Source organism: Fusarium oxysporum, chromosome X (assembly GCF_013085055.1).
Source record: "Fusarium oxysporum Fo47 chromosome X, complete sequence".
Classification (NCBI taxonomy): domain Eukaryota; kingdom Fungi; phylum Ascomycota; class Sordariomycetes; order Hypocreales; family Nectriaceae; genus Fusarium; species Fusarium oxysporum.
Genome location: NC_072849.1, coordinates 361,397 through 386,483, shown reverse-complemented (window position 1 = coordinate 386,483; position 25,087 = coordinate 361,397). Strand labels below are relative to the sequence as shown.

At 47.9% G+C, this 25,087-nt stretch overlaps 9 protein-coding genes across 9 annotated transcripts; 6 read left to right on the top strand and 3 right to left on the bottom strand.

The window, feature by feature from the left end:
- Positions 1-345: 345 nt before the first annotated feature.
- FOBCDRAFT_232159 (uncharacterized protein) lies at positions 346-1,744 on the bottom strand. Its single transcript, XM_031190958.3, has one exon. It carries the CDS (start codon positions 1,660-1,662, stop codon positions 415-417), a length of 1,248 nt encoding a protein of 415 aa, XP_031032189.3. The 5' UTR covers positions 1,663-1,744; the 3' UTR covers positions 346-414.
- Positions 1,745-3,294: 1,550 nt separating this feature from the next.
- FOBCDRAFT_323384 (uncharacterized protein) lies at positions 3,295-4,977 on the top strand (the record flags this gene model as incomplete). Its single annotated transcript, XM_031190957.2, has 1 exon — positions 3,295-4,977. The coding sequence occupies one exon, from the start codon at positions 3,295-3,297 to the stop codon at positions 4,975-4,977; it is 1,683 nt and encodes a 560-aa protein (XP_031032188.2).
- Positions 4,978-6,290: 1,313 nt separating this feature from the next.
- FOBCDRAFT_190496 (uncharacterized protein) lies at positions 6,291-6,944 on the top strand (the record flags this gene model as incomplete). The annotated part of the gene is made up of 1 exon (XM_054707069.2): positions 6,291-6,944. Exon 1 carries the CDS (start codon positions 6,429-6,431, stop codon positions 6,942-6,944), a length of 516 nt encoding a protein of 171 aa, XP_054563044.1. The 5' UTR covers positions 6,291-6,428.
- A 257-nt stretch (positions 6,945-7,201) lies between these two features.
- FOBCDRAFT_207038 (uncharacterized protein) lies at positions 7,202-8,653 on the bottom strand (the record flags this gene model as incomplete). The annotated part of the gene is made up of 1 exon (XM_031190954.2): positions 7,202-8,653. The coding sequence occupies one exon, from the start codon at positions 8,651-8,653 to the stop codon at positions 7,202-7,204; it is 1,452 nt and encodes a 483-aa protein (XP_031032185.2).
- A 2,096-nt stretch (positions 8,654-10,749) lies between these two features.
- On the top strand, positions 10,750-12,106 carry FOBCDRAFT_253314 (Formate/nitrite transporter-domain-containing protein). Its single transcript, XM_031190952.3, has 3 exons — positions 10,750-11,263; positions 11,314-11,434; positions 11,486-12,106. The coding sequence occupies exons 1-3, from the start codon at positions 10,958-10,960 to the stop codon at positions 12,037-12,039; spliced, it is 981 nt and encodes a 326-aa protein (XP_031032183.1). The 5' UTR covers positions 10,750-10,957; the 3' UTR covers positions 12,040-12,106.
- Positions 12,107-13,489: 1,383 nt separating this feature from the next.
- FOBCDRAFT_145406 (uncharacterized protein) lies at positions 13,490-15,007 on the top strand (the record flags this gene model as incomplete). Its single annotated transcript, XM_059608214.1, has 2 exons — positions 13,490-14,708; positions 14,745-15,007. 2 exons carry the CDS (start codon positions 13,490-13,492, stop codon positions 15,005-15,007), a joined length of 1,482 nt encoding a protein of 493 aa, XP_059465957.1.
- Positions 15,008-15,030: 23 nt separating this feature from the next.
- FOBCDRAFT_244063 (major facilitator superfamily domain-containing protein) lies at positions 15,031-16,708 on the bottom strand (the record flags this gene model as incomplete). Its single annotated transcript, XM_059610581.1, has 4 exons — positions 15,031-15,595; positions 15,646-15,857; positions 15,902-16,405; positions 16,451-16,708. The coding sequence occupies 4 exons, from the start codon at positions 16,706-16,708 to the stop codon at positions 15,031-15,033; spliced, it is 1,539 nt and encodes a 512-aa protein (XP_059465956.1).
- A 398-nt stretch (positions 16,709-17,106) lies between these two features.
- Positions 17,107-18,150, top strand: FOBCDRAFT_244062 (Alpha/Beta hydrolase protein; the record flags this gene model as incomplete). Its single annotated transcript, XM_059610580.1, has 5 exons — positions 17,107-17,209; positions 17,254-17,541; positions 17,593-17,808; positions 17,860-17,970; positions 18,014-18,150. The coding sequence occupies 5 exons, from the start codon at positions 17,107-17,109 to the stop codon at positions 18,148-18,150; spliced, it is 855 nt and encodes a 284-aa protein (XP_059465955.1).
- Positions 18,151-18,624: 474 nt separating this feature from the next.
- On the top strand, positions 18,625-25,085 carry FOBCDRAFT_253313 (Hydantoinase B/oxoprolinase-domain-containing protein; the record flags this gene model as incomplete). Its single annotated transcript, XM_031190947.3, has 6 exons — positions 18,625-18,838; positions 18,888-22,111; positions 22,170-22,561; positions 22,818-22,894; positions 23,116-23,885; positions 24,024-25,085. The coding sequence occupies 6 exons, from the start codon at positions 18,625-18,627 to the stop codon at positions 25,029-25,031; spliced, it is 5,685 nt and encodes a 1,894-aa protein (XP_031032178.3). The 3' UTR covers positions 25,032-25,085.
- Positions 25,086-25,087: the final 2 nt, after the last annotated feature.

The window sequence follows — 25,087 nt, the reverse complement described above, 5'->3', positions numbered from 1 at the left end:
CTGCTTGACAACGACGCAAAATTGCATCGATGCCAAGTTCAATGGCATATTCGGGCCCTCAGAAATTTTCTTTAAGTTTATATATCCCCCGAGATTCGGCTGAAGCTTAAACTTATAGCCAACAAGTATTCATTAATAGAGAAGAAGTAGTCGCGTTGAGGTTTTGATATACTGCCAGCATTTTACTTATAAAAAGGTTTCCTCATCGAATACTGAACAGCATCGAGCAGAAACGCCTATTATTAATTACACACATTCTATAACCTATTTTACCCAGTAAAATAATTACCTAGTAATCTTAGAATTAATTTCTTTAATCTTTATATTAAGTCTGCCTACTCTGGCATAGATAGTAAATTATTCATTATTTGCTTAGGGTAAATCTTCTCCCTCTTACTGCATTAACAACACATGCTACATATTCTCAATCAATGGTTCCCACTTCCATACACGCAAAGGAGGTCCGAACTCGTACTGGGTACGCTCAAAGTACACCCACGTATCATCCCCCCAGATATTTCGAGGTCCCGGCTGAGGCCTAAAATCCAGCCCTTGTCGAATCTCCTCTCTGCACATATCTCGTGTATACAAGATATGTCCATCTCCGCACGTAACCCACTTCTCTCTGTCCTGCAGGTCGACTTCAAAAGTGCGTTCCATTGGGTCGAGATTTGTTACATGGTGGTATTCTGTGCTAAGGGAGCTGAGGTGAAGACTCTCCAAGGCAGGCATAGTCTCGATGCATGAGAACACTGGTGACCATGATCCGCCCACTAGGAGTATGCCATCAAGAGTCAGCTTTGTAATGGTGGGATGGCTTTTTAAGAAGAGAACAATATTATCTGGTCGCAGGGGAAGACCGCGCAGAGAAAGTTCCCTCAGACGGCCGAGTCTGATGGACCGGCTGATATGAGCAAAAGCCTTGGTGTATTTTGGAAGAACGAGATTATCCAAATGATGGAGATGAAGGTCCAGGGACGTGAGATTGGGCATATATGTAAGAATTGTTGCTGCGCCAGTGAAATCTTCCGCATCAGACTCAAGATATTGACGGAGCCTGTAGGGAGACTTTGCTGCAAAAGCATGACGAAAAAGACACTCTCCCTGGGTAGGCGGTGCTTCGATGAGTATATGCGTTGAGAAGCTCAGCCCGAGAGATTTGATATTTTTGCAAGCCGCTACCAAGCCACGCGAGTCCAGCGTTCTCAAATGATCTTCAACATGTCTCAGCTGCACACTGCATAACGGCGTGTCGGGAAAGATCTGGAGCTTTTCAAGTTGAATCCGGCTGCGGGATATGGCTGAGGTGACGATGCGGAATGTTTGCGATGCTGCTGTCCAGATTGAAGGCCAACTTGAGTTCTGGTCGGCGGATCGATACCATCGATAATGTTCAGCTGGTCGGCAGGTCTTGGTACGGCCTGCGATGATGCAGGCGTCTAAATTGATAGCCCGAAGATTGGCAGCAATTTTAAAGATGCTTGACATCAAGTCAGTCACCTGGTTGACGTCCGTGTCTGTATCTTGTTGGATTCTTGTCTGTATCCATTCAAGATCTTGCTGCGCCTCTTGTACTTCTTCTTCAGTACAAGCCACGTTCCTCTCGCGCAGATTTTCAACGCGTTGGCTATAGTTCTCTGTATCACGCCACAATTCGTCCATGTCGAATTCAGACCATTTCTTTCTTGTTTGAACAGTAGCCTCAGCTGGCTGGGTATCAAAGAGCGTTGCAACAACAGTAATTTCTCTCAGTACGGGCCCCAGCTGAGGATAAGAAACTCTTTCTGCAAGAGATTGCAGACTACCCAGAGATAGATCAGTCTTGGCGGACCTGAAGAAACGTGAGTGGATGGTATTAGCGGATAGCTGGCGTGAAGTGAGACGTAAGCTGGTGAATGTTGCAAGGTCGAGATGTTGGAGGATTATATCGAGTGGAATTCCAGGCAGGTGACTTAATCGGTCAGAAGGCGTCTGTTTCAAAGCCTCTTGGATAGTCATGATGGGAACACTTCGTGGCTGTTTACGCGATGTTGCGCCGGAATAAATACAGAAACAGGCGATTGCTCACGGGCGTAATCACGGAGCATCAGTCTAGAAATGAGAGTATAACCTTGAGTCACGCAATAGAGCCTAAGCCCTCTGTAAGATGTTTATGATGGATGATGATGACGAAGTATCAGACAATTGAATATCGCAAGAGTAAGCATGCTACTGAAGCTGAACTCGCGAGACTCAGCCGCACTTGTTAGCCCGCCAGGGATGGCCAGGGTGCCAGCTAGATAAGATAAGGCAAGTGAGATAAGATAACGACTTAAGCTGTCAGTCTCGCAAGAACTACAGTCCACGAACAGTTCACCAAAAAGGAAAAAAAGAAATAAAGAAAAAGAAAACATCCTTCGCAAGGAATTCCCAAGACTATTTATCTTACGTCAATTGACGACCCTCCTGCCGCAAGATCCGAGATACAGGACTTGGCGGAGTTTTGTTTCAGGATAGTCAAGATGAGACCTTGACAGCTAACCCAAAACGCTGGTGAAGAAGCCAACTCATCCCAAGTTCGTATAACATCAGTCATTTCTCCTCAATCTCATAGATAAACTGTGGTAACAAGGCTGAAACGAAGAAACGGGGTCTCCAAGGCCGGGACCAAGGTCTTCCGCTGCAGGGAAACATCGGCCAGGAGGTCGCCAAGCCCGCTATGAGCCCCAATGCGACTGTTTCACAACAGGGGGTCAAGGCTCTAAGGTTATCTGACTTAACGTTATGCCTCTTAAGCTTAACGGTCAACCCAACACTACTCTATTATGCTTGATATCGGCAGGGGGAGGCTGAATCACTGCCGAGACAAGTGCACATCGCCAAGATGCCTCCTCCAAACACCGCTCCCTGCGGCGTGCCAACTTTCCGAGCTGGGAGCGAGGCGCGAGAAAAACAAAATCATGACATTTGGGGCGGATTCAACAGCGGCCGAACAGCAGCCATGTCTCATGTTCCTGGAAGGAATGCGACGCCAAAACATAATGGCCAAGACGAAGAAAAACCTCGCTTTTCCCGCGCTTTTAGCCTTTTCTATCTTTTCATCCCTTTCACTCTCTTTTTATTTTCTCGCTCTATTTCCGCCTGGAGCGTGTTTTGTGATCGTCCCCATTCGATTCTTTTTTGTCGTTTGTTTCTTTTAATTTATTACCTGCCGTTCATTTTTTATATCTCCCACGCGATCTGGTATCGCGGAGCCGACTTTCCTTCCTAATCGCTTATCCTTAATACAGTTGTCCGGGGTTGAAGTGGCCTGCCATGCACTTTTCAACAATTATTTCTGCTTCCGCCTTTGCCGGTCTGGCGACTGCTTCTCCGTCGTTCTTTCGAAGAAATCCTCCTGCCGAGGAGGCTGCACCTGTGGCATGCGAGCCAGTCACTGTTCATGAGACAGTCCATGAGACTGTGCACGTGACGATACCTGGGGAGGTAGTCCATGAGACGGTTCACGAGACTGTTCATGTGACTGAGGTTGTGCACCAAACCGAGACGGTGCATGCGACCGTGACGGAGGTTCAGCATGTGCCTGTTGAGAAACCAATCACAGTTATCGAGACTTCAATCGTCCACCAAGAAGTCGAGAAGCCCGTTACAGTCATCGAGACAGTTCACCAAACGATCGAGCAACCCGTGACCGTGGTTGAGACTTCTGTTGTTCACCAGACAATTGAGCAGCCTGTTACAGTCATTCACACCCAGCCCGTCGAAGTCGAGGTCGAAAAGCCAGTCACAGTTGTTGAAACAGTCCACCAAACGATTGAACAACCAGTTACAGTTGTCGAGACATCTGTAGTACACCAGACCATCGAGCAGCCCGTTACAGTCATCCATACCCAACCAGTCGAAGTTGAGAAGCCTGTTACAGTGGTCGAAACTTCAGTTGTTCATCAGACCATTGAGCAGCCAGTCACTGTCGTTCACACCGTACCAGTCGAGGTTGAGAAACCTGTGACAGTCGTTGAGACTTCTGTCGTGCACCAGACAATTGAGCAACCTGTGACCGTCATCCATACACAGCCCGTGGAGGTCGAGAAGCTCGTCACAGTGATCCACACCCAGCCAGTCGAGGTGCCAGTTCAGGTACCAGTTACAGTCATTCACACTCAACCTGTTGAAGTACCCGTTGAGAAGCCCGTGACTGTCATTCATACATCCGTGGTTGAGAACACAGTTGTCCACACTTCAGTGGTTGAAGTCGAGAAGCCTGTCAACGTTGAGGTACCCGTCACAGTGGTGCATACTCAAGTCGTTGAGAAGCCCGTTCAGCAGATCCATACTGTTGAGGTTGAGAAGCCCGTTGAGGTTGTTCACACTGTCGAGGTCGAGAAGCCAGTTCATGTCACTGTCATCCAGACAGTCACAGAGCACGTCGCTGCTCAACCTACCGCTCATCCTGTTGAGGCTCCGCAAGAACATCCCGTTGTCGTCATTGAGCAGCCTGAGCATGAAGCACCAGCCCATGAAGCACCACCGCACGAGACAGTTGTCGTGGAGGTCCCTGAACACAAACCAGCAGAAGAGGTTGCAGCGCCTCACGAGACTGTCGTAGCTGAGCATCCCGCAGCGCCTCCAGCTCACGAAACACCAGTTGTTGTCGAACACCCCGCTGCACCGGCACCAGCGCCACCAGCTCATGAGACGCCCGTCGTCGTTGAGCACCCAGCAGCACCAGTCGCGACAATGGGCCACGAAGCACCTGCTGCCGAACACCCTGCTGCGCCAATAGCAACAATGGCTCACGAGGTTCCTGCAGCTGAGCATCCCACTGCACCTCAGCCTGCGGAACCTCATGAGGGTGCAGGCGAGATGCCCATCGCTGAAGCAGAAGCCCTACAGCATCCTGACATCCCTGTTCTACTACCCTCTGGTGGAGTGTCGGGTAAGAATACTACAGTAGCGCCTACATATCCGGGACGTCGCGCTATTGTTCGCCGGTGGTGATTCAAATAGATTGCTGTACGAGTAAATAAACACTCATGATACCTTAGAATGGAAGGGGTTGGATAACACAGGCACAATAATAATGATCTGGACATGGTTGGCCTGGGATAAGTCTTGGATAGGATAAATGACTACAGATTGACATAAAATTTCCAAGCTTGCTTAGTTTCGTGACATAACGTCAATGTACTTAACCCTAATGCAATTAGATCTCTTATAGATCATTCATATCTAAGTTTTGCGCCTACTCTCTTTCTCTTGTCTGGATCCTTCCTATCAAAATCCCCTCCCACTAGGAAAAATAAATTTCCCTTGTCCATTCAACGCATGAGGCAACTGCTTAGCTGTATCATGTGCATTCATAGAGTTCGACTTATGGATCCTTACCAAAGCCGGCACTGCCTTCTTCGCTGCTTAAAGTTGCCGTTGTAATAGGCGAACATATTTGGTACAATGCCGTTACCTTCCCCTCTGTCTTCACCCCCGAGGGGTAGTTATGGTTTACTCTCATGTCTGATGTTGAAAAGTTTGTAATACGGCTCGCCCAGTTCGTGCAGCTCGTTGATTGGATTATCGAAAAGCGCGATAAAAATATCGCTAGGGGGCTCAGGGACGACAGTATTTTCCTTTTCAGGCTCGTCAATTGGGCATTTGGCAGTATCGCGGTCCTCGGTCGCTGCTGGAGTAGATACGAAGGTAACATCGGCGGCGTGACACTGGCGAGTGGGTAGGTCTTTTGTCTTGGCTGGGTGATTGTTGAGAGTATTGATGTCAAGGGTCATATCCTCCGTTGCTGGGCTGAAGAGTGGTTGAAGGCAATTAGGAAGCTTGGAACGCATGTTTCTGGTACTGAAGATGGTACTGATCCATATTATGCCGGTTTGTTTTATGCTTTGTCGCGTGCTGGGAATATGATGTCTATGATAAGGGCTGTAGATGGAACTTCGCTGTACAGTGGAGTCGATAGGGATTATTAATTTGGATAATTTGAGGCAAGCCAAGAGAAATCGAGGTAGATTAAACAGGCTCAGGTAGATTTATGCAACAGTTTAGGCAACCTTAGGCAGGTTCATGTACCTTTAGTCCATCAACAATGCTGTATGGTCACATGTTTGGTCAGGTGCTTGCTAGTTTCTGACCAATATTTAAACAGTTCTCTTCTAGACTCCGCCTTACTTAGTTCCGTTCCTTTTTCATGTCGTAATTCAAAAACTGTCGTCGATGATTGGACATGAGTAGCGAAGAGTACCCGTCTCCTAGAAGATCAATCGTTCCTGTTGAGTTCAGCTTCGAAAGAAGAAGACATGGCAGCCGATGCACAAGGCTCAGAAGCTTGTCAAAATCAGACGGAAGAATTAGATGCTCGATATCATGGATCTCCTTTGCCCAACAAGGTGAGATGCGCCGATCCGATGGATAGGGAGGAGCCTGACTAGCCCGCTGTCATCGCAATGCGAAACAGCGAGATAGGATTTCGAGTCACCCACAACGATGGGACTACAGATAGTATGATAGCTCTTGATTGTCTCAAGCGCCTTTTCCAGTTTCAGCTTCCCGAAATGCCAAAAGACTACATCTCACGGCTGGTTTACGATCCTTCTTGTCTTTCTATCACCATCGTCAAGAAAACTGGAGGGTTCATTAGCAGTATAACAATCCGGCAGCTTCAGGCCCGCCATGTCGCGCAGATCGTCTTTTGCGCCGTATCATCTGCTGAGCAGGTGAAAGGCTATGGTGCCGCTCTCATGGACCATCTCAAACACCATATCAAGGCTACTTCATCAGTCACGCATCTATTGGTGTATGCTGATAACTATTATGTGGGATTCTTTCAGAAACAGGTATTTACAAAGAGTGTATCTCTGGATCAGTCTGTTTCTATGGAATGTGTCAAGGGCTACGAAGGAGTAACCCTGATGCAGTATGCTATAGGGACAGGGCTTGAAGGCCGTCAGTACGATCTTTAGAGAGCTAATAAATGGAAACTTAAATTAAGTGAATGGAAGATCCAGAGCCTGGATCATGATGGCAGAACATTGATAAGCTTAGAAGATTGTAGGTTGAGCTTAGTGGTCTCATGAAGTAGTCTGTCTTTTCTCCCTCACTTAGTAGCTACTTAATCCTTTTGATACATGATGTTGCATCTGCGTTTTCTCGCAAGCCGTCATCTCCTATTTCGATATTCCAATCAATAATTCGAACAAACCGCGCAAACTAAGCATATTCAGCACAGACTACTATGCCACTGCTGTTGCAAAATAATCTCATGCTTAACAGTGTCGTACGAATCTTCCAGTACCAACCGAACAGACTCGTCAGGCTGATGTCCCCCGGCCTTCCTCCAGCGGGCCTTGGTATCATCTCTGACATCGAATGGCCAACTGCAGTGGACAACGACTTTGAAACTCTCACGCTCCACGTGACAGTTGATCACGCAAGCTACAGTGTCGTTTATGTTAAAGACACATAGAGCCCTGAGCTTTGGCATAGTAGATACCGCCTTGCCAATCCAGCCAAAGAGCTGATTCGAGGTGTTGGGAAGTTCGTCGAGTAATGCCTGGTTAGTTCGTATGCAGGCATATTGAACGTTTTGCAAACGATGACGCATGCCAAAGAATTTGGCAACGTCGACACTGATGTCCATGTATATGTTGGTAAGGTATGGACATGATAGGATCAGACGTGGGCCTAGACCTGGAAGGTGTTCAGAGGGCCCTGGACTATTCTGTGGTTTTGACGTGGGCTGCTGTTGGATTTTGACCTTGTCCATAGCCGGGGGTAAGGCGAATAGAAGGGACCGCAGATGATGATGAAACTTATGCTCGGCTTCCCAATGCGCATGAGGTCTGACCTCCCATCGGAGTGCCCTGAGACGCGGAAGCAGGCTTATGGCATGGGCGATTGCTTCAGGATCGAAATGACGAACAGTTCTTCGGAGGATCGATAGGCCTGAGATGACGTCGACCTTGGGACCTAACTTCCCTCCGAAAGGCACGTCTAGCTTAAGCCAGAAGTGAAAATCCAACTCGCCGTCGTGCAGCACTTGATGTCCATGATACGGAGGGGCATGAAAGAACTGAAGCTCACTTGAGAGACTGTTATAAAAGTTCCCATGGCCAGTGTCGCTAGGAGGATTAAGTTCCCGGTATTCTCCCGCTGTCTTCTGCCAATGACTTTCGCAGTCGGCAATGATCTCCAACTCGATACCCTCGTGATGACAGTCCTCCACTCTCCACTGAAAAAGCTCCATGAACAAACCCCGCAAGATGATAGTGAAGGCATAGTTGTTTTCCTCCTCTTGCTGTTTCAGCAAAGGATAATTGCCGTATAACGTAGGGGGCTTCTGTGCGAGGGCTTGCATTTGCTGATGTATGTTTACAAATTTGTCACGATCAAGAAACGGATCTCGATTGTGTTTATGAATCGGCAGATCGGGTCTCATGCCAATGAATTGGAGGTACTTTCGACGTCGAAGATTCAGGAAAGCGGTTATGAATGGCATGATATCGGAGGGTGAGAGTTCCACGCGCTTGAATGTGAATATCTCGAACCAATCCTGCCATTCTCTAGATACGCAGGCGTATCTTGCGATGGAGCCTCTCTCATGAATAGTGGAATTGGCGACAAAATCGAGTATTTCCAGTCGAGCCTCCGCGTAGAGGCTGTACCAGCGCATTTTGTCCCCAGTTGGGGAGTTCAATATCGTTGTTTGCAGTACTCGCTGTGTTGAACTTGGATAGGCGATCGGACGAGGTTATTGCTGCATCAGGAAAGCTCTGAATGAAGTCCTCCCGACCGAGGGGACAGTGAGGGGGAAAACTCAATTATATAGTATCATTCACGTTAATGCTTTCGAATTAGGGCATGTGCGAGTCCAAGAGTTTCCTGCTGATTTGCTGTGATACTTGGTAGTTCACTTGAACTGTAATCGCGATACAGTTTTGTCTCTGAGGGGTCGAGCTGACCTACTCGAAAAGCCGATTGACAATGTTCCAGGAAGCGCCTTGTTTCCTTGAAATCTTGAAACAGGATCCGCCTTGAGTTATTGGGTTTGTCTCGAAATGGGTTTGGCAATGGCCACGAGAACTTCATCCACATGAGTGCTAAGCCCTCTTGATCCTCTATCCGCAAACGTATTACAACTACTTGAGGCTACTCACTATCAGAGGTAGAGAATAAATAGGAAGCTGAATTTAATTCTACAAACCTTATACATATAGCAAATAACACGGCATTGCTTTCCATACCATCAGCCACTATTGCAACCCCGCTCGCAATTAAGTTTCTAACAGATAGTATAATCTCCCCTTTATTTACCAGAGCTCATGCGGTCAAGATCAAGGCAGGCCCAGGGCGGCAGATATTGACTCGGACTGCAGACATCTGTGACGCTTATCGGGGGTCAATCAAAAGAGGTTAGAATATGATAGTTGAGATAAAGACAATGCTGGAAAATGAAATGGTTGCAGAGTCGAGAATGTAAATGGTTAAAGCACTAAAGTTCTGTGTTGTGAATATAAGCTCCCAGCCACAGGTCTCCTCTACAAATAATACATCTAGCTGACAACTTAGACGTTGCACCACAATGCCTGACCAATCGCTATAGTATCAATGCTAATAAAAAAAATAGTAGGAGTACAAAAACTGACAGTGTGAAATCGACGTGATTGAGTTATACACAAACCCCAATTTTCCCACTCACAATATCTGCAGCTGGAATTCCCGCCACATTTCATAACATCTTGACAAGACATCATACCGCCGAGGCATTACACATTGATATGATAATTCTTTTGTCAAATATCACAAAGCCCCAGAGATTATCCTAGATAACAGCGTTACCCTGTACCTCCACCATTTCCGGAGATGCATAACCCGCAGTTTCCAACGGCCGCTGAACCCCATCTTTTCTTCCGATCTCGAAAAATGACCTGACCTGCGGCGTCAGCGGCCCGCAAAACGACCAGAACCACGACGCGACATTGGCCGCGAGCATCAAAATCTCAACATTATATGCGGCCGCCGATGCGTCATTTCAACATTAAATAGGCATATGCGGCGTGGGATTCGCGACTAATTAACTTGACATGTTTAATTGTATGGTAACAAACAAGGTGCAGATAGACCCTGGACTGGCTGCCAGGATTAGCGCGCAAAGGCGAAGGTTTGGCTGGGACATGAATTATTGCCGCGAGATTCGGTAATTGAAATGCTGTAATTGGCCCTGCTGAATTGACCTTGACCTTGCTTGGGCGGTGAAGGTCGGCCAGCCCAAGGTGAACATAAATCGTTCCATCACTTCCGCCCTTTTCTTTTAGGTGAGAAATCTCGACCCAATGACCGGAGCCCGCCGGGACGGTACCTAAAGATTAAGTTCTAAATAGAGCAGTGGGGGGTCCTGCGGCTCTGCCCCCCATTCCAGCGCATCGGTGGTTAATTTCGGTACGCTACAGGGGTCATGAGGCTAATAAACTATCCTGCAAGTCAGGCCACCGAGGAGGAGAAGCAAATAGTGGATGCAAGCCTGTTTAACAACAGTGTGATAGGACCGGATAGCTAAGAATTGATTATGCTATACCGCTGTAGTCTTAGCATCCACTGCCGAGAAGTCAATAGCCCTGAAACAGCAGGATTTTCTATTCCCAACATGCTCTGATGGTGGAGAGACTGGCCGAGATCGCCGGGCCTAGCACTGAGTCTTTTTCTTTGCTAGGGCTTGGATCTCTCATCTACAGCGAAAACCATCTCACCATCAGTCCGATAGTCTATGATCTCATGCTGATAAGAATCCATAGCTCTCCTGACTTGGCTTGAACTTGGCATGATAGGGCAGGGCCTACAACGGACTTGAGTCTGCGATAAGCTTGCATAGTGTTTATCAAGACTGAATAAAAAGCTCGCAGTGCCTCATTTTCTATCAAGTCCCCAAGACAATTCTTCAATTGTATACTACAACAACTTCACGTTACATCAATTCATCATGAGCAACCCACTCGTGGTTAGCATCTCCAACCTGGCGGCTTACACGCCCCAAGAAACAATCGAGCTTGTTTCCCGTTCTGGCGTCAAGAGAGGCAACATGCGTCCAGACAAGGTCTTTCTCTCTGCTGTCTCCGCGGGATGTCTTCTTGGCTTTGGCTGTGGCGTCTCGCTATGTGCCATGACAGCCCCCTGGTACACTGAGAACGCGCCCGGTTTGGTAAAGCTTTTTGGCGCTGGTGTTTTCCCTCTGGGCCTAGTGCTTGTTGTGCTTACAGGCGCGGACTTGTTTACTGCAACTACTATGGTAAGCTAGCTTGATACTTTATTGTTGCATTGTGGCTGATGAGGTTTCAGTTTACCTTGACTGCTGTCCTTCAAGGTCGGCTTCCGATCCGAAAGATGCTGCTGCATTGGTTCCTTTGCTTTTTCGGCAATCTTGCAGGATCGCTATTTGTCATGTCCATCATTATGGGATGTAAGTAATGGCACCCACTCAGTGCTAAGGTCGCAATTAACATTCTCTTAGATGGCGGAGTTTTTGATGCATCACCCTACAAAGAAGTCGTCATTTCATTCGCCAGCAAGAAACAAATCTCTCCCCAAGTTCATCAAATCTTCCTCAAAGCAATCGGCTGCAACTGGCTCGTCTGCCTCGCCGTATTCCTCGGCATCCAAGCCAAGGATCTCGCCTCCAAGGTCATCGGCATGTGGTGGCCCATCTTTGCTTTCGTTGTCCTCGGCCTCGAACACGTTGTCGCCAATATGTTCTACATGTCTCTCGCCATTTGGCTCAAGACACCTGATCTTACTGTTGGACTGTACATCTGGAAGGGCATGATCCCAGCAACGATTGGTAACATTATTGGCGGTGGCATGTTTGTCGGCGTGTACTACTGGTACATGTACTTGTTTGACGAGGACCCTGTTAAGATTGATGGTGTTGAGTACCAGGGTCCCCATGTGGACTCTCACATGCACATGCACTTCCTTGCAAACAGAAACAAGAGTACCGTCACCGATGAGGAGAGTAGGATCGAGTCAGCGCCTGTTTCAGTGCCGGCCAGTGTTCTCGCGAAATAGGACATTCGGAGGTGGAATGATAGATACGAAAATTGTTATGATTCTTTAGATATAGAGTACCGCTACTTAATTAGACATGAATTTACACCATTGGCAACATGCTTTTGCCATCAGCTTCTCTCCAAGTGACTAAACTCAATGGGGATTCCAAGTCTTGTCCTACATGGGTCAAAAAGCTCTAGGCGCGGGAGTGGCGGGCTCACTAGCTACGGATATCGTGACAGTCCATCTCCTATTATTTCCAGCGCTCATGGCCAGAGCCTCGTACCAAGCGGACATGCCCGGTGACCATAAAAGATATTGCTTCACCCGATAATACCGCATGGCACACGCCTCGGTGAGAGGTGAAGCCATGCTGGCGTACATTTCAGCCAGCGCCTCAATTCAATAACGGCCCGATGAAATCAGCAGCTCTTGAAGTCTTCTACGAGGTAGAATCGAATGGTTTTACATCAGATCAGAACGAGCTGTCATGTCATGGCGTGGGTGACATTGTCAGGGACAGAGTTTTGCATCTCCGCGGGGAGACCATATTTCTCCACATCAGTCGAGGACATCTCCACGGAGTCACCCCGCCAAGTCTTTCCCTTACCAATTTTGATGGTCTGGAATGATTACCTAAGGCGTCGGCATTAAGATGGTCGGTAGAGCTCAGCAGTAGGTGTAGGTTATTCTAGCTCTCATGGTCCCTGGATCTTGTATGCGGCACTCCGTAGAATTCATCAAGATACAAAGACATCGTTTCGTTTGACTAGTGATAGGCATTTTAAGTAATAAGGAATTGATCTTTTGATTGATATTATGTGCTTTCTGGTTATAAACGCAACTAGAAGAAATGCTTCGAATATTGACTGCCAAAGCAGAAGATGGACGTATGTACATGAAATGGCCCTAGAGAGTTCCAGTGCCGGAATGCACATGCGAGGTAATGCAACTAAAGGACGATAATCTATTAATACCTGAATTTAATGTTGGTTACAAGTCTGGCTGTTAACTATACGGCGCGCGGTAGGCAGACAGATAAAAAGTTATTGGGACCATACAGCCTTACGCCAAGATAAGCATAACCAACGCGCATGTCACAGCTGCATGCCCAGGCCTTCAATCATTGCCCCCTCTTGCTTTAGAGTGTCTTAAACTGTCCAGCCGCATTTCCAAAATGTAGATGCTTGACCAATCAACGATGCCAACTTCTTAAGAATGCCTTACCTGGGCGCGTCCTAAAGTGTCGATCTACCTTGGCTTCATATTGCGGCCCTTCTGAGCATTATCGACAATAATAGTATGGCAAGTGGCTGAATTTTCTACCCATCCTTGCGTCTCTAATCTCTGCATTTCACTGTAATCGCAAACATTACATCTCAAGGCTCGTCCTTCTAATTGCATGTTAAAGAATAATAACCAACCTCGATATAAGACGCTCTTCGCCATAAGAGGCTCTTATCAACAAATGAAGTTACTTATTGAAGATCTGAAACGCCTCCTCAGCCTACGTGTCCCGATATTACCAGCAGTCGAGACAGAGACATCGCTGCGTTGGTCTCTATGGGCAACATGTGCCATCACATTGATGTGGCCTCATAGTTTCGCAGCGCCACTCGCGTCTTCTTCGCTCTTGTGGATACCCGGTATCACGCTACTCAATAGAGAGACTCCAGCGTTGATCGGAGAGATTGGTCCCCATACTGATTGGCCGGCGATTCTATACGACGATACGCGTGCAACAGCGGTGATTAGTGCTGCAGCAATGACAGCGAATGAACCTTACTACGCGTTCAGGCCAGACCGTATTCATCTACGAAGATACTTCAACACGAGTGAATATATGCCGACTGGTAGTCGAGTCAACCTTCCGCTCCCTTACTTTGCCGCCGACGTCCGATGGATCGACGCATCAAGCACAAACAAGTCGATATATGCTGGCAATGCTGAGTACTCTGATGTCGGTAAGCCTGTTGGGATCAGACTAGTTGGTGCGACATCTATCATCATGGATCAGAAATGGACACCACAAGGAAAGTCACCTAAAAACACAACTATCTTCCATGATATTAGATTGGTGGCAGTCCAGCTCCCAGGAGTTGAGCCCTTTGATGGTCCACTTGCACCTGACTCTAGCATCAGCGAAAGAGATAGATGCCGCACAACAACAAAGCAGTTCGGAAAGCTCTCCCCCGTTGCCCAGCACCAGGTTCAAATTATAAATGGATACAAAGAAATTAGCTACTATGACTGCTACATGCTTGCGGAAGTAGCAATAACAGCAGGAATGTACCCGGCACGAGACTGTAAAGTTGTCACCTCTGACACGACATCGCAATCCTACACTACCTGCTCTGTGAGACGAAATGACGAGGCTCTTGAAAATGACTGGCTGGCTAGTCTGGCTCTGGACTTTACATCTGAGACCCTCAAATATACCGTTCTACAGAACTTCAGTCAACCCTGGATCAGTTCGGATCTGGATGACTATGTGACGGGCATGCTGACTCTGGGCTACCACGCATCCTGGAGTGCATTAATGAGGAGATTATGGAACGAAACCGAACTTATATCCTTCAAAGCTTCGGAGCCTGTCGTTTACGTCGCAGTACACAAGGTCAAGCTCTATATTTGGCTGGGGATGAATGCCACTCTTACACTCTCCGCAATCCTCGGTTTTGGCGCGAGTATGATGGTAAAGACGAAAAGAGTCTGCGATACAGCACTTGCGCCTTTGGCGATGGACCTTTCAGACATTGTTCATAGTCCTGGGGCCTGGGGGCTTTGCAATGCCGCCAGTCTCAGTCGCCAGGATAACGAACTTCCTAGGATGCGATGGCAGGCGAGTGCCTTGAGAAATCGGAACGAGAGCGAAGGTGGTGACGGCAATAAATTCTGTAGCAGAAAGGTTGTCTTTGCCGACGATGCTCCATTGGCCCGCACCATGGATGTGAAGATGGACTCTTTATCTGAACTTCGATATTAAGGCATGAAACTATAGAAGAGTACCTAGACCTCAGTCACCTCATCCTCTCGATTACTTACTACAACCTCATTCTGCCTCCATCTCTGCACCAAGGGTAAACCAACACCAGTCCACAGTGTCAGTGCCACAACCCAGGCCAGTGCGCTTCCCCATCCATGCGTCTTTGCAAACTCAGGAGCTTCACCAGATGCCATCTGGATCTGCTGGAAGGGAATAACCACCGCAGAACCAACAGAAACCATGAAGCTCAGTACAAACGCACGCTTCTGCTGGTCGCCGCCACAAGCCTCGTTGGCCCAGCCTGCGATCAGAGGTGTGAAGCATCCGTAGCAGCCGTGCATGATGAAAGCCGCCATTCGTAGCTTGTGAGGAACGTCCCACGCGGTGAGGATGGAGTAGTTGAGAATCATCCAGCATCCTACTACACCACAGACTAGAGCACGCCCACCGAGCTTATCGGCGATGTAGCCTGTTGATACCATAACCACAAAGTTGACAGCACCGATACAAGTTGGGATGTTGTTGATCTCAGGTACCGTATACCAACCGGTCTTTTTCAGGTAGATCCCAAAGTACTGCATCACGTAACTGCTGCCCGTTAGAGGCCGAATTTGCCAGAAAGTTAGGCATCATCTTACCTTCCACATGTCAAAGTCCAGAAAGAGTATGCTGCCGTAAACGCATACACCTGCCAAGAACCAAATATTCGACGTATAACACTCCAGTCCATCTTTCCCACGGGCTTGCGGCCCTCCTCTTCGATACGCTGGCGGGACCTTTCTCTTTCCCATTCGTTAAAATAGAAGGCTCTTGTGGTATGTGGAGTATCAGGGAAAGTGATCTTAACCATCTTGTCAGCAAAGAGATGTGACAAAGTGAACAAAAAGTACTCACAAATCCATAGGCCGCAACTGGGATAGCGAGGATGAAATCGAAAATGAACAACCATCGCCAAGCGGACATCCCTCCTTTGCCATGCATGCCAGTAAATAGAGCAGCTTGCAGATATCCAGAGAACATCTGGCCGATAACACCGCTCATTACAAAAAGCCCACTTCGACGTGCTAGCTCACTCTTGCGATACCAGGAACCCAAGCAATACATAACGCCAGGCCAAGCAGCGGACTCAAATACACCAATGAAAAACCGAAGAACATAGAATTGATAGGCGTAATTACACTTAAACAGAGCCAGGACGAAAACGGACCAGGTTATGAGGCAGCTTGAGAGCCAGATTCGAGGACGCAAGACGGTGATGATCAAGTTGGAGACGAGACCACCCAAGATTGTGCCGATGGAGAAATAGGTATTCATCCAGGAGAGTTCGTTTCCAGGACCGAAGCCGAGTTCATCCGCCATTCCTGACACATAAGCATTGGAAATATTGTTTTGATCAAGCTGCTTGAATTAGCATAGTGTAAGCGCCGGTAGCATAGTACTTACCTGCTTGATAAAAAACATCAGACATGCAAAACTCAGCATGAACCAATCAAGCTTGAAAATAAGCTTCTTTTCCTCTGGTGACGTCCCAGGCTCATGCCAGCTGAACCATCTTCTATTGCTGACCACTGTAGCAATAGCGTCGTTTTTCAAACTTGCAGCTGCAGGGCTAGAAGTAATCGAAGCACGATTCTTGGCATCAACAGTAGCGGCTAAGGGTGCTGCACTGATGCCATTGTCGCCCACTGCATGACTAGCCATTGTGACGATTGACGGTGAAGCGGTCGTGAATGCTGAAGAAGGACGCAGAAGTGATATGAAAGTAACCCTCATGGGAGCAGTGGTATTTCAGTACTTTACCTATGTAACGTCAAGTTGGATGTACCAAACCATTTGCCATTAGATAGTCAATTGCGTGCTTCGGCGAACCCTGTGTTATTCGCGCACTGAGGCCGCAATCATTACTCAAAGAGGCAACTTGGTTCCTTGTCGGGGAAATCCCGCCTGGTGAAGATCGGTGAACCGGACCAGTTGCTCAGGCTCGGATCATCCTCGGTGGCCTTGGATCGCTTCCATCATCCTGGCGTTGAGGGAGGCATTTCCGCTGGCGGTCATGTCTTGCCGTTGTTGAACTTCAACAACTCTTCAATGCGGGCAAAATGGTTGAATTCATCACAGTAAATGGAGCACAGCTCGCTTACGAGCTGAGCGGACCAAAAGATGCGCCGCTAATGATTACTCTTCACGGCGGAAGAGGAATGGGTATGTTTTGATAGTTTGGACTGAGAGTATACGTCTAATAATAGCAGGTGATCATAGGTCTGACTACAAAGTATACAGCCGTCTCAATGATATGATCCGTGTGCTTTCCTTTGACTTTCGGGGGCACGGCCAAAGTTCCCGTACAAAACCTTACACTTTCAAACAGATCGTCGATGATATTGAAGGTGTGCGACAGCATTTCTCAGGACCCGATGAGAAGGTTATTATCTGCGGTGGAAGTTTCGGGGGCTTTCTCGCGCAGGAATATGCCATCATTTATCCCCTCAAAGTTTCACACTTGATTCTACGAGGAACTGCAGCCTCGCATCACCGTAGGTCTCATAACTGTTTAGTTCGAACCCTTATTCTTACACCGACCATAGATGAAGCGGGCGCCATCAAGACCCTCGAAGCAAGAATCAGCAAAGTACCCAGCTTCTCAAAAGATATGCTGCGAGACAAGGTCTTTGGCGCATATGACGACGACGAAGATTTCAGGCTGGTTCATTTTGCTATGATGCCTCTGTATCGAGAAGATTATGATGCAAATGCCGGCTTGAGGTCTTGCCGTGATACGGTTTATGTCGCAGAGTCACACAGTAAGTCATATGCACCAACGTAGGCTATAGTATAGCACTAATGTTAGGCAGACGATCTTTATTCCCAGAAAGAAAAGTACTTTGATTATGTCGACCGATTGAGTAGTATCATGGCCAAGACTTTGGTCATTGTTGGCGAACAGGACTGGATTTGTCCACCAGGTTGGTCTCTCCGTTGATTTACTGGATGCTTATATGTTAACAGGCCCAGATAACTCGAGATTAATTGCTGATCGGATTGATAATGCGGAATTGCTCGTGGTTCCCGGCGCAAACCATAGCGTGCATGTTGAGAAAACAGACTTGGTAATTTCCAAGATCAGGGAGTTTTTAGAATTATAGGATTACTCTAATGAACGGAGCTCTGATGATCGATGATTTTGGGTGGCCTAGATATTGCTTAGACATTACATGATGAATAAATGCTTCCTTTTTGATCAGGCGTAGCTTGACGTTGTTGAAACCTTCGCCGTGTGCTGGATAGTATGGAATTAACCGATTCCAGCATGAAGGAGTAGCCTCCATGAGATAAGATAGCATGCAAGTAAAATTATCGATTTAGTGATGCTGATAGCGTGACAAGGAAAAGGCCAAACTGATCGGCGAAAGCCAGTTCGGAGTCGAGGCGATACCAAGAAAATTCCTCGATCAGGAGGAATATGTCGGGGCCGTGCCGATCATTGTTGTAGATCCCAATTGCGCCATAGCGGGAATAATGGGCTTGTCCAAAGCTATCGCTTCTATCAATGATTCAAAACCAGCATCAGATGGCATTATGCGCTTATGTAGCAAGTTCGAGAAATCGTATTGGGCATCATGGGTGACATTCGAGTTTCAATCGATCGGGGCGGCACATTTTGTGACGTGATCGCTACAGGCGCTGATGGAAACGACCCTTTCATCTTCAAGCTCTTATCAGAGGACCCATCCAACTATCCAGATGCACCAGCGGAGGCAATTCGAAGGGTATTAGATAAGTATGAAGGAAAGACGATTCCTGCCGGTGAGAAGCTCGATGCTTCAAGAATAGGTGAATTTAGTTGCCAAATTATTTCTTCCGTGGCTGATAAATATCGCAGCATCATGCCGTATCGGTACCACGGTTGCGACGAATGCTCTCCTCACGGGCAATGGCGAGAAGTTTGCTTTTGCAACTACCAAAGGTTTCAAAGACGTTTGCGTTATTGGAGATCAGTCTCGTCCTGAATTGTTCAACCTTGAGATACGCAAGCCAACCGCCCTCCACTCTAGTGTTATCGAGATTGATGAGAGAGTCACCATAGAAGACTATGATCTGAACCCTCACAAGCAAAAAACAGTCAACGTCGAGAACGATGCGAACTTGGTCAAAACTCCAAGCGGTGAAGTCATCCGGATTCTCAAGAGACCTGATGAGAAAATCGTACGACAACAGCTCGAGGTCCTGCTGGAACAAGGCTACACATCGCTCGCAGTATGCTTCATGCATGCCTATATCTTTCCAGACCACGAGAAGATGGTAGCCCGAATCGCAAAGAAGGTCGGTTTTCAATTCGTCACTATCTCGTCTGAGACCAGCCCAGCGATCAACTTCCTCAGAAGGAGCAACTCTACTTGTTCAGAAGCGTACTTATACCCCATCATCAGACGATACATCAACAATTTCCAAGCAGGCTTCAAGATCCCTCCCCAGAGGGTAGAGTTTATGTGCTCTGACGGTGGGCTCAAGCAGGCCGATAAGTTTCGAGGAAACGAGGCACTGTTGAGCGGACCAGCTGGCGGTGTTGTGGGTACAGCGAAATGTTTCGACGTTGATGAGGGGACACCTGTTATTGGATTCGACATGGGTGGTACAAGCACTGATGTGTCGAGATATGACGGGAAATACGACTTTCTCCAACAGACATCCATCGCTGGGCGAACTATCAACCTGTCCATGCTTAATATTGCAACTGTAGCTGCAGGAGGTGGATCAATCTTGTTTGCCCGCAATGGGTTCTTATCCGTTGGCCCAGAGTCTGCTGGAGCGCACCCGGGGCCTTCATGCTATAGAAAGGGAGGTCCTCTGACCGTTACCGATGCCAATCTGTTCCTCGGACGGCTCGTACTTTCGTCGTTCCCTGCCATCTTTGGAGAGTCTGGAGATCAAGAAATAGGCACAGAAATCGTGGCTAGCAAGTTTGAGGAAATTACTCAAGACTTCAACCGGCAGACGTCTCAGGATCTTACATGCGAGGAGGTAGCTTCAGGGTTCTTGAACATAGCCAACGAGACAATGAGTCGACCTATCCGAAACGCAACCGAGGCTAGAGGCTACGCTCCTGAGAGCCACAATCTCGTGAGCTTTGGTGGTGCAGGTGGCCAGCATGCTTGTGCTATTGCTGATAAGCTTGGCATCAAGCGCGTGATCATACACAAACTTTCATCGCTGCTCTCAGCTCATGGTATCGCGCATGCGGAGCTTCAGTATGAGATGTTCGAGCCATTCGCAGCCGAGCTCGACATAAAAGCCATGAAAGGGGTAGAAAGCCTCTTTCTAACACTGAAGGACAAGGTGACTAAGGAGTTGGTGTCCCAAAAGGCTTCAGAGGAAAGCTTGGTTTTTGACGAGGCACTTGTGTTGAAGTATTTTGGCACTGATACAAATCTTTCCATTTCTAAACCCGCCGATGGCGACTATGCTGCTGCCTTCACAGCTCTGCATCTACGCGAATTTGCCTTTTCTATGAATAGGCCTATTATCATCGAATCTGTCAAGGTTCGAGGCTCAGGAAGCACTGGTGCACCGAGTCATGAGACGTCAGCATGCAAAGAGATGGCTTCAAGTAAGCGAAAGTTGTTCTCCGACAGTGCTGTGAGGCAAAGAGTATACCTTGATGGCTCATGGCAGGAGACGAGAGTCTTCAAGCTGGATGATATCCCTGAGGGAAGTCTTATCAACGGCCCAGCAATTATAATCGACGAGACACAGACAATACTTGTGGAATCTCTCTTCCAGGCACATATTCTAGTCAACTATGTTGTGCTGGAAAAGATAGCTTCTGAAGAACAATCCCTCAAGTGTTCTATTTCACGGACCTTATCTACATCGAAAGACACCCTAAGTCCCATTAAACTATCCGTCTTCGCCCATCGCTTCATGGCAATCGCCGAGCAAATGGGCAACACCCTCCAACGAACATCCATCTCAAGCAGCATCAAAGAACGACTCGACTTTTCCTGCGCCATCTTTTCCCCCGAGGGCAAACTTGTCGCCAACGCTCCCCACATCCCCATCCATCTCGGAAGCATGCAATTTGCTGTCCAGGCCCAGCACCGCCACTGGAGCGGAAAGCTTAAACCTGGCGACGTTCTTCTAACGAATCATCCATCTTGGGGTGGAACCCATTTACCGGACTTAACAGTGGTTACACCTGTTTTCGTGGGAGATCAGATAGCATTCTACGTTGCGTCTCGAGGTCACCATACCGATATCGGCGGTATGGGTATCACTAGTATGATGCCCGAGTCGCGGTCTCTATGGGAGGAGGGTATAATAGTACCATCCATGAAGATCGTCAGCAGTGGCGAGTTTCTTGAAAGTGAAGTCCGGGCCGCGTTTGAGAAAGTCGGTACTTATCCTGGCTGCAGCGCAACACGCCGTATTCAAGACAATATTTCAGACCTCAAAGCACAGACGTCAGCTAACCAGCGCGGTATAACCCTCCTTCAGAAGCTCTGCAACGAGTATTCGCTAGAAGTGGTGCACAAGTACATGACGGGTATCCAAGATAATGCAGAGCTTGCAGTACGGGAGTTCTTCAAGAAACTGGCTCATGAGCATCCGGGTCCTCTATCAGCGACAGATTACCTGGACGATGGCACTGTCATGAAAGTCAGGATCAGTATCGACAAAGACACAGGTAGTGCTATATATAACTTCGCTGGCTCAGGTCCCCAGATGTGGGGAAATTATAACTGTCCAATTTCTATCACCCACTCGGCGATTATCTACAGCATCAGATGCTTGGTCAATCTTGAAATCCCCCTAAACGAAGGCTGCTTAGCACCATGCGATATTCGCGTGCCCGTGGGCTCTATCCTCAATCCCACTCCGACTGTGGCCATCTGTGGCTCAACACTAGCAAGTCAGCGAGTAATCGACCTAGTCCTCCGTGCTTTCGGTCGCTTTGGCGCAAGTCAGGGTTGTGCAAATGCTCTCGGTTGGGGCATGGGGGGCAAGAATCCAGTGACGGGTAAGACTGAACCAGGGTGGAATTACGGAGAGTCGATTGGCGGAGGGGTCGGTGCTGGTGAGGGCTACAACGGTGCGAGCGGCGTGCACGTAAGTTGTGCTTTGCTCCCTTCGCGTTCATTCTGAATCGTTCACTCACCACGTTTAGGTCCATTCCACGAACACCCGTCAAACCGATAGTGAAGTGATAGAAAAGCGCACTGCCGTCCTTGTACGAAGATATGGCATCCGAGAGGGCAGCGGCGGAAAAGGTCGCTGGCGTGGTGGCGATGGCATCATTCGCGAGATCGAAGCGCGCGCAAATCTCAAGTTCAGTATCCTGAGCGATCGACGGGTGTACAGACCGTACGGAATGGCTGGGGGTTATGGAGGCCAAAAGGGCGAAAACCTTGCTTTTAAGTTCAATGAGCAGCTTGAGATGGAAGCAATTAATCTGGGTGGCAAGGCGATTGTGCATCTTGTGCCTGGAGAGTATATCCAGATCAATACGCCTGGAGGAGGCGGCTATGGAACGCCAGATGATGAGGAGGTCGACCCAGGGTTTAATAACTTTCATAAGGCTTTTACTTAAAGGGTGAAAGATGCATTATCTTGCAATGAGATTTTAGTTATCGAATCAAATTTATACAGACATTTGCCTCCCTAGAAGTTTTAGCAGACTCTCACTTTTGGGCCTCTTATCTAGTTATAGTGAGCCGTTTGGTACTGATCCTACTACTTAGTAGAAAAACTAACTCACCATCTATGGAGCCTCCCAGAGAGGCATGTCTACTTAAAAACTCTATTTCTTTTATAGCTTCAAGGTTGTAATAGTGAGAAATAATCGGATATTGTGTAACTGGAAGGTGAAATTATCTATCAAGCTTAGGGTAGGTTGATAATGTTGTGCGCTATGCTGTTGCCGTCTAAGCCTAGCGGCTGTGTTCACACCACCAATCAAACGGGCTGGAATCTCGACAGATCCGACGCTGAGCCACAAACGGGCTGATTTCGGTCGATCATAAGGCTGCGCGATGGGTCACGGGTCGACTTATCTACTGAGGACAATAATAACATCTCACCTTTCAATTCTTAATATTTCAGCCATCTTGGAGGTAAAATGCGACTTATCAATACCACGACCCTCGAGGTGGAAGAATTCTTTGACGTGTCCATTCCCGAATATGCTATTCTATCGCATACCTGGGGCGACGGTGAAGTCTCACTACAAGACTGGGCCGATCGCAAGAACCGCCGCTTCAAGCCCGGGTTTCAGAAGATCGTCTGGGCCTGTGCTCAAGCTGCCAAGGACCAGTTGGGCCACGTTTGGGTAGACACCAATTGTATCGACAAGAGCAGCTCTGCGGAGCTATCTGAGGCTATTAATTCCATGTTCAGATGGTACCGAAGATCTGCTGTCTGCTACGTATACCTCGAGGATGTCCCTGCCATGACTTTGGATGAATGCACAAAGGCGGATAGTGCGTTTAGGAATGCAAGATGGTTCACAAGAGGCTGGACTCTCCAGGAACTAATCGCACCGCCGAATGTCAGTTTCTTCTCCAGCAACTGGACTCTGATAGCGACAAAGTCTGAGCTGGCACCTTGCATCACCGAGATCACAGGCATCCCTTGGTCATGTCTACTCAAGGGCAGGCTGTCCAAAGCACATCCACTGCGGAGATACAGCGTTGCACAGAGAATGGCCTGGGCTTCAAGCCGTTCAACGACACGTATTGAGGACCAGGCATACTCTCTCCTCGGACTCTTCGACATCTCCATGCCACTGGTATACGGCGAAGGCTTTGAAGCTTTCACCAGACTACTTGGAGAGATCATCCACAAATATGCAGATCATAGCTTCTTTGCATCCCGACTGCAATATGTCGATTTTCTCCCTCGCTCACCTTGGGAGTTCTCCGACTCTCAGTCCGTGGTTGTTAGCAGCTCACCGCAGCTGCAGAGGCATTACACACCAGGAGATCATTCCTACTCATTTCATCTGACCAACACCGGCCTGCAGATCACTCTGCCCATTGTGCCTACTTTGGTTCCTCATTTCGTATTTGGCGTGCTTGATTGTTGGGACATTGAGACTACGAGTACCACGACAACGCGTTATGTATCACGAATATGGATACCACTCCTCCGGAAGGGAAATGGTGAGTCGCAGCGGTACCTACGATTGATCTGGCCTAAAACCTTTTTCCCGGTAAAGATGGCTCGGAAGGACAGTATAATGTTTCACGAAGAAGAGCAAATTCTCTCCAAAGGAGACGAGCATACATCAGTTGATTCAGAAGAACCTTCCAATCACGTGGACACAGTATCAACAGCGATGCAAAGAAGCATTCTGGTCAAGAAGCCATATGCGACCATCCTCTCAGTCCCGTCGTGGCAGCCTCGTGAAGCAGGAAGCCCGTTCCTACTCTGCTTTCCTCGAGGAACGGCAGACTACCGTCTATACGGTATCTTCCCCAGCGACCATGAGTCTGACACCGCATGGGCATCGGAGACACCCCCTTTACTACCACTGATAATGCCACGCCGCATTCACAGAAGCAGCCACCAGGCAGACGAGAGAGAGCTGTTTGGAAAAGGCCAAACGGAAATTTATGCTGCAATGGTCGTGTTCAAGAAGAGAGGATCAAAACCTCCCAGATTCGTTGCTATCTTCCTGTCCAATATTGCACAAAAGGATAACAGGAAAGAAGGAAGAATAGTCTTCGAGCCTAGAAGTAAGGTCATTCCGAACTGGTCACCAACGGGAGATGCAGATTTGGAAGCCGTTGATTTCTCTAGTTTTCCCGATGTTGAATTTGATGGCGACACGTTGGTTACGGTGCAGAAGATAGCAAGTAACCCAAGGATAAGAGCTAAAGATCGTTTTGTTGGGCTGACGCAGATTATCTTCGATAGAGAGCAGATGATGGAAGAGTTGCGTTTACTACCAGATAGAAAAGACAAGGCATCGAGGGGGATCTTGCAGCATTATGGCCAGGATTCGTCAGACGAAGAGGCTGCCGACTGATCTAGTACTTCATCTTTGTATTCTAGTTGAATTATTGTTTAATGCAATTCGTACCA

What these genes read in the sequence shown, in the direction of transcription:
- FOBCDRAFT_232159 (XM_031190958.3), bottom strand. Translation starts at nt 1,662, where the DNA reads ATGGACGAATTGTGGCGTGATACAGAGAACTATAGCCAACGCGTTGAA.
- FOBCDRAFT_253314 (XM_031190952.3), top strand. Translation starts at nt 10,958, where the DNA reads ATGAGCAACCCACTCGTGGTTAGCATCTCCAACCTGGCGGCTTACACG. An exon ending in TGTTTACTGCAACTACTATG is followed by an intron (nt 11,264 to 11,313) that starts GTAAGCTAGCTT and finishes ATGAGGTTTCAG; the next exon opens with TTTACCTTGACTGCTGTCCT. An exon ending in CATGTCCATCATTATGGGAT is followed by an intron (nt 11,435 to 11,485) that starts GTAAGTAATGGC and finishes ACATTCTCTTAG; the next exon opens with ATGGCGGAGTTTTTGATGCA.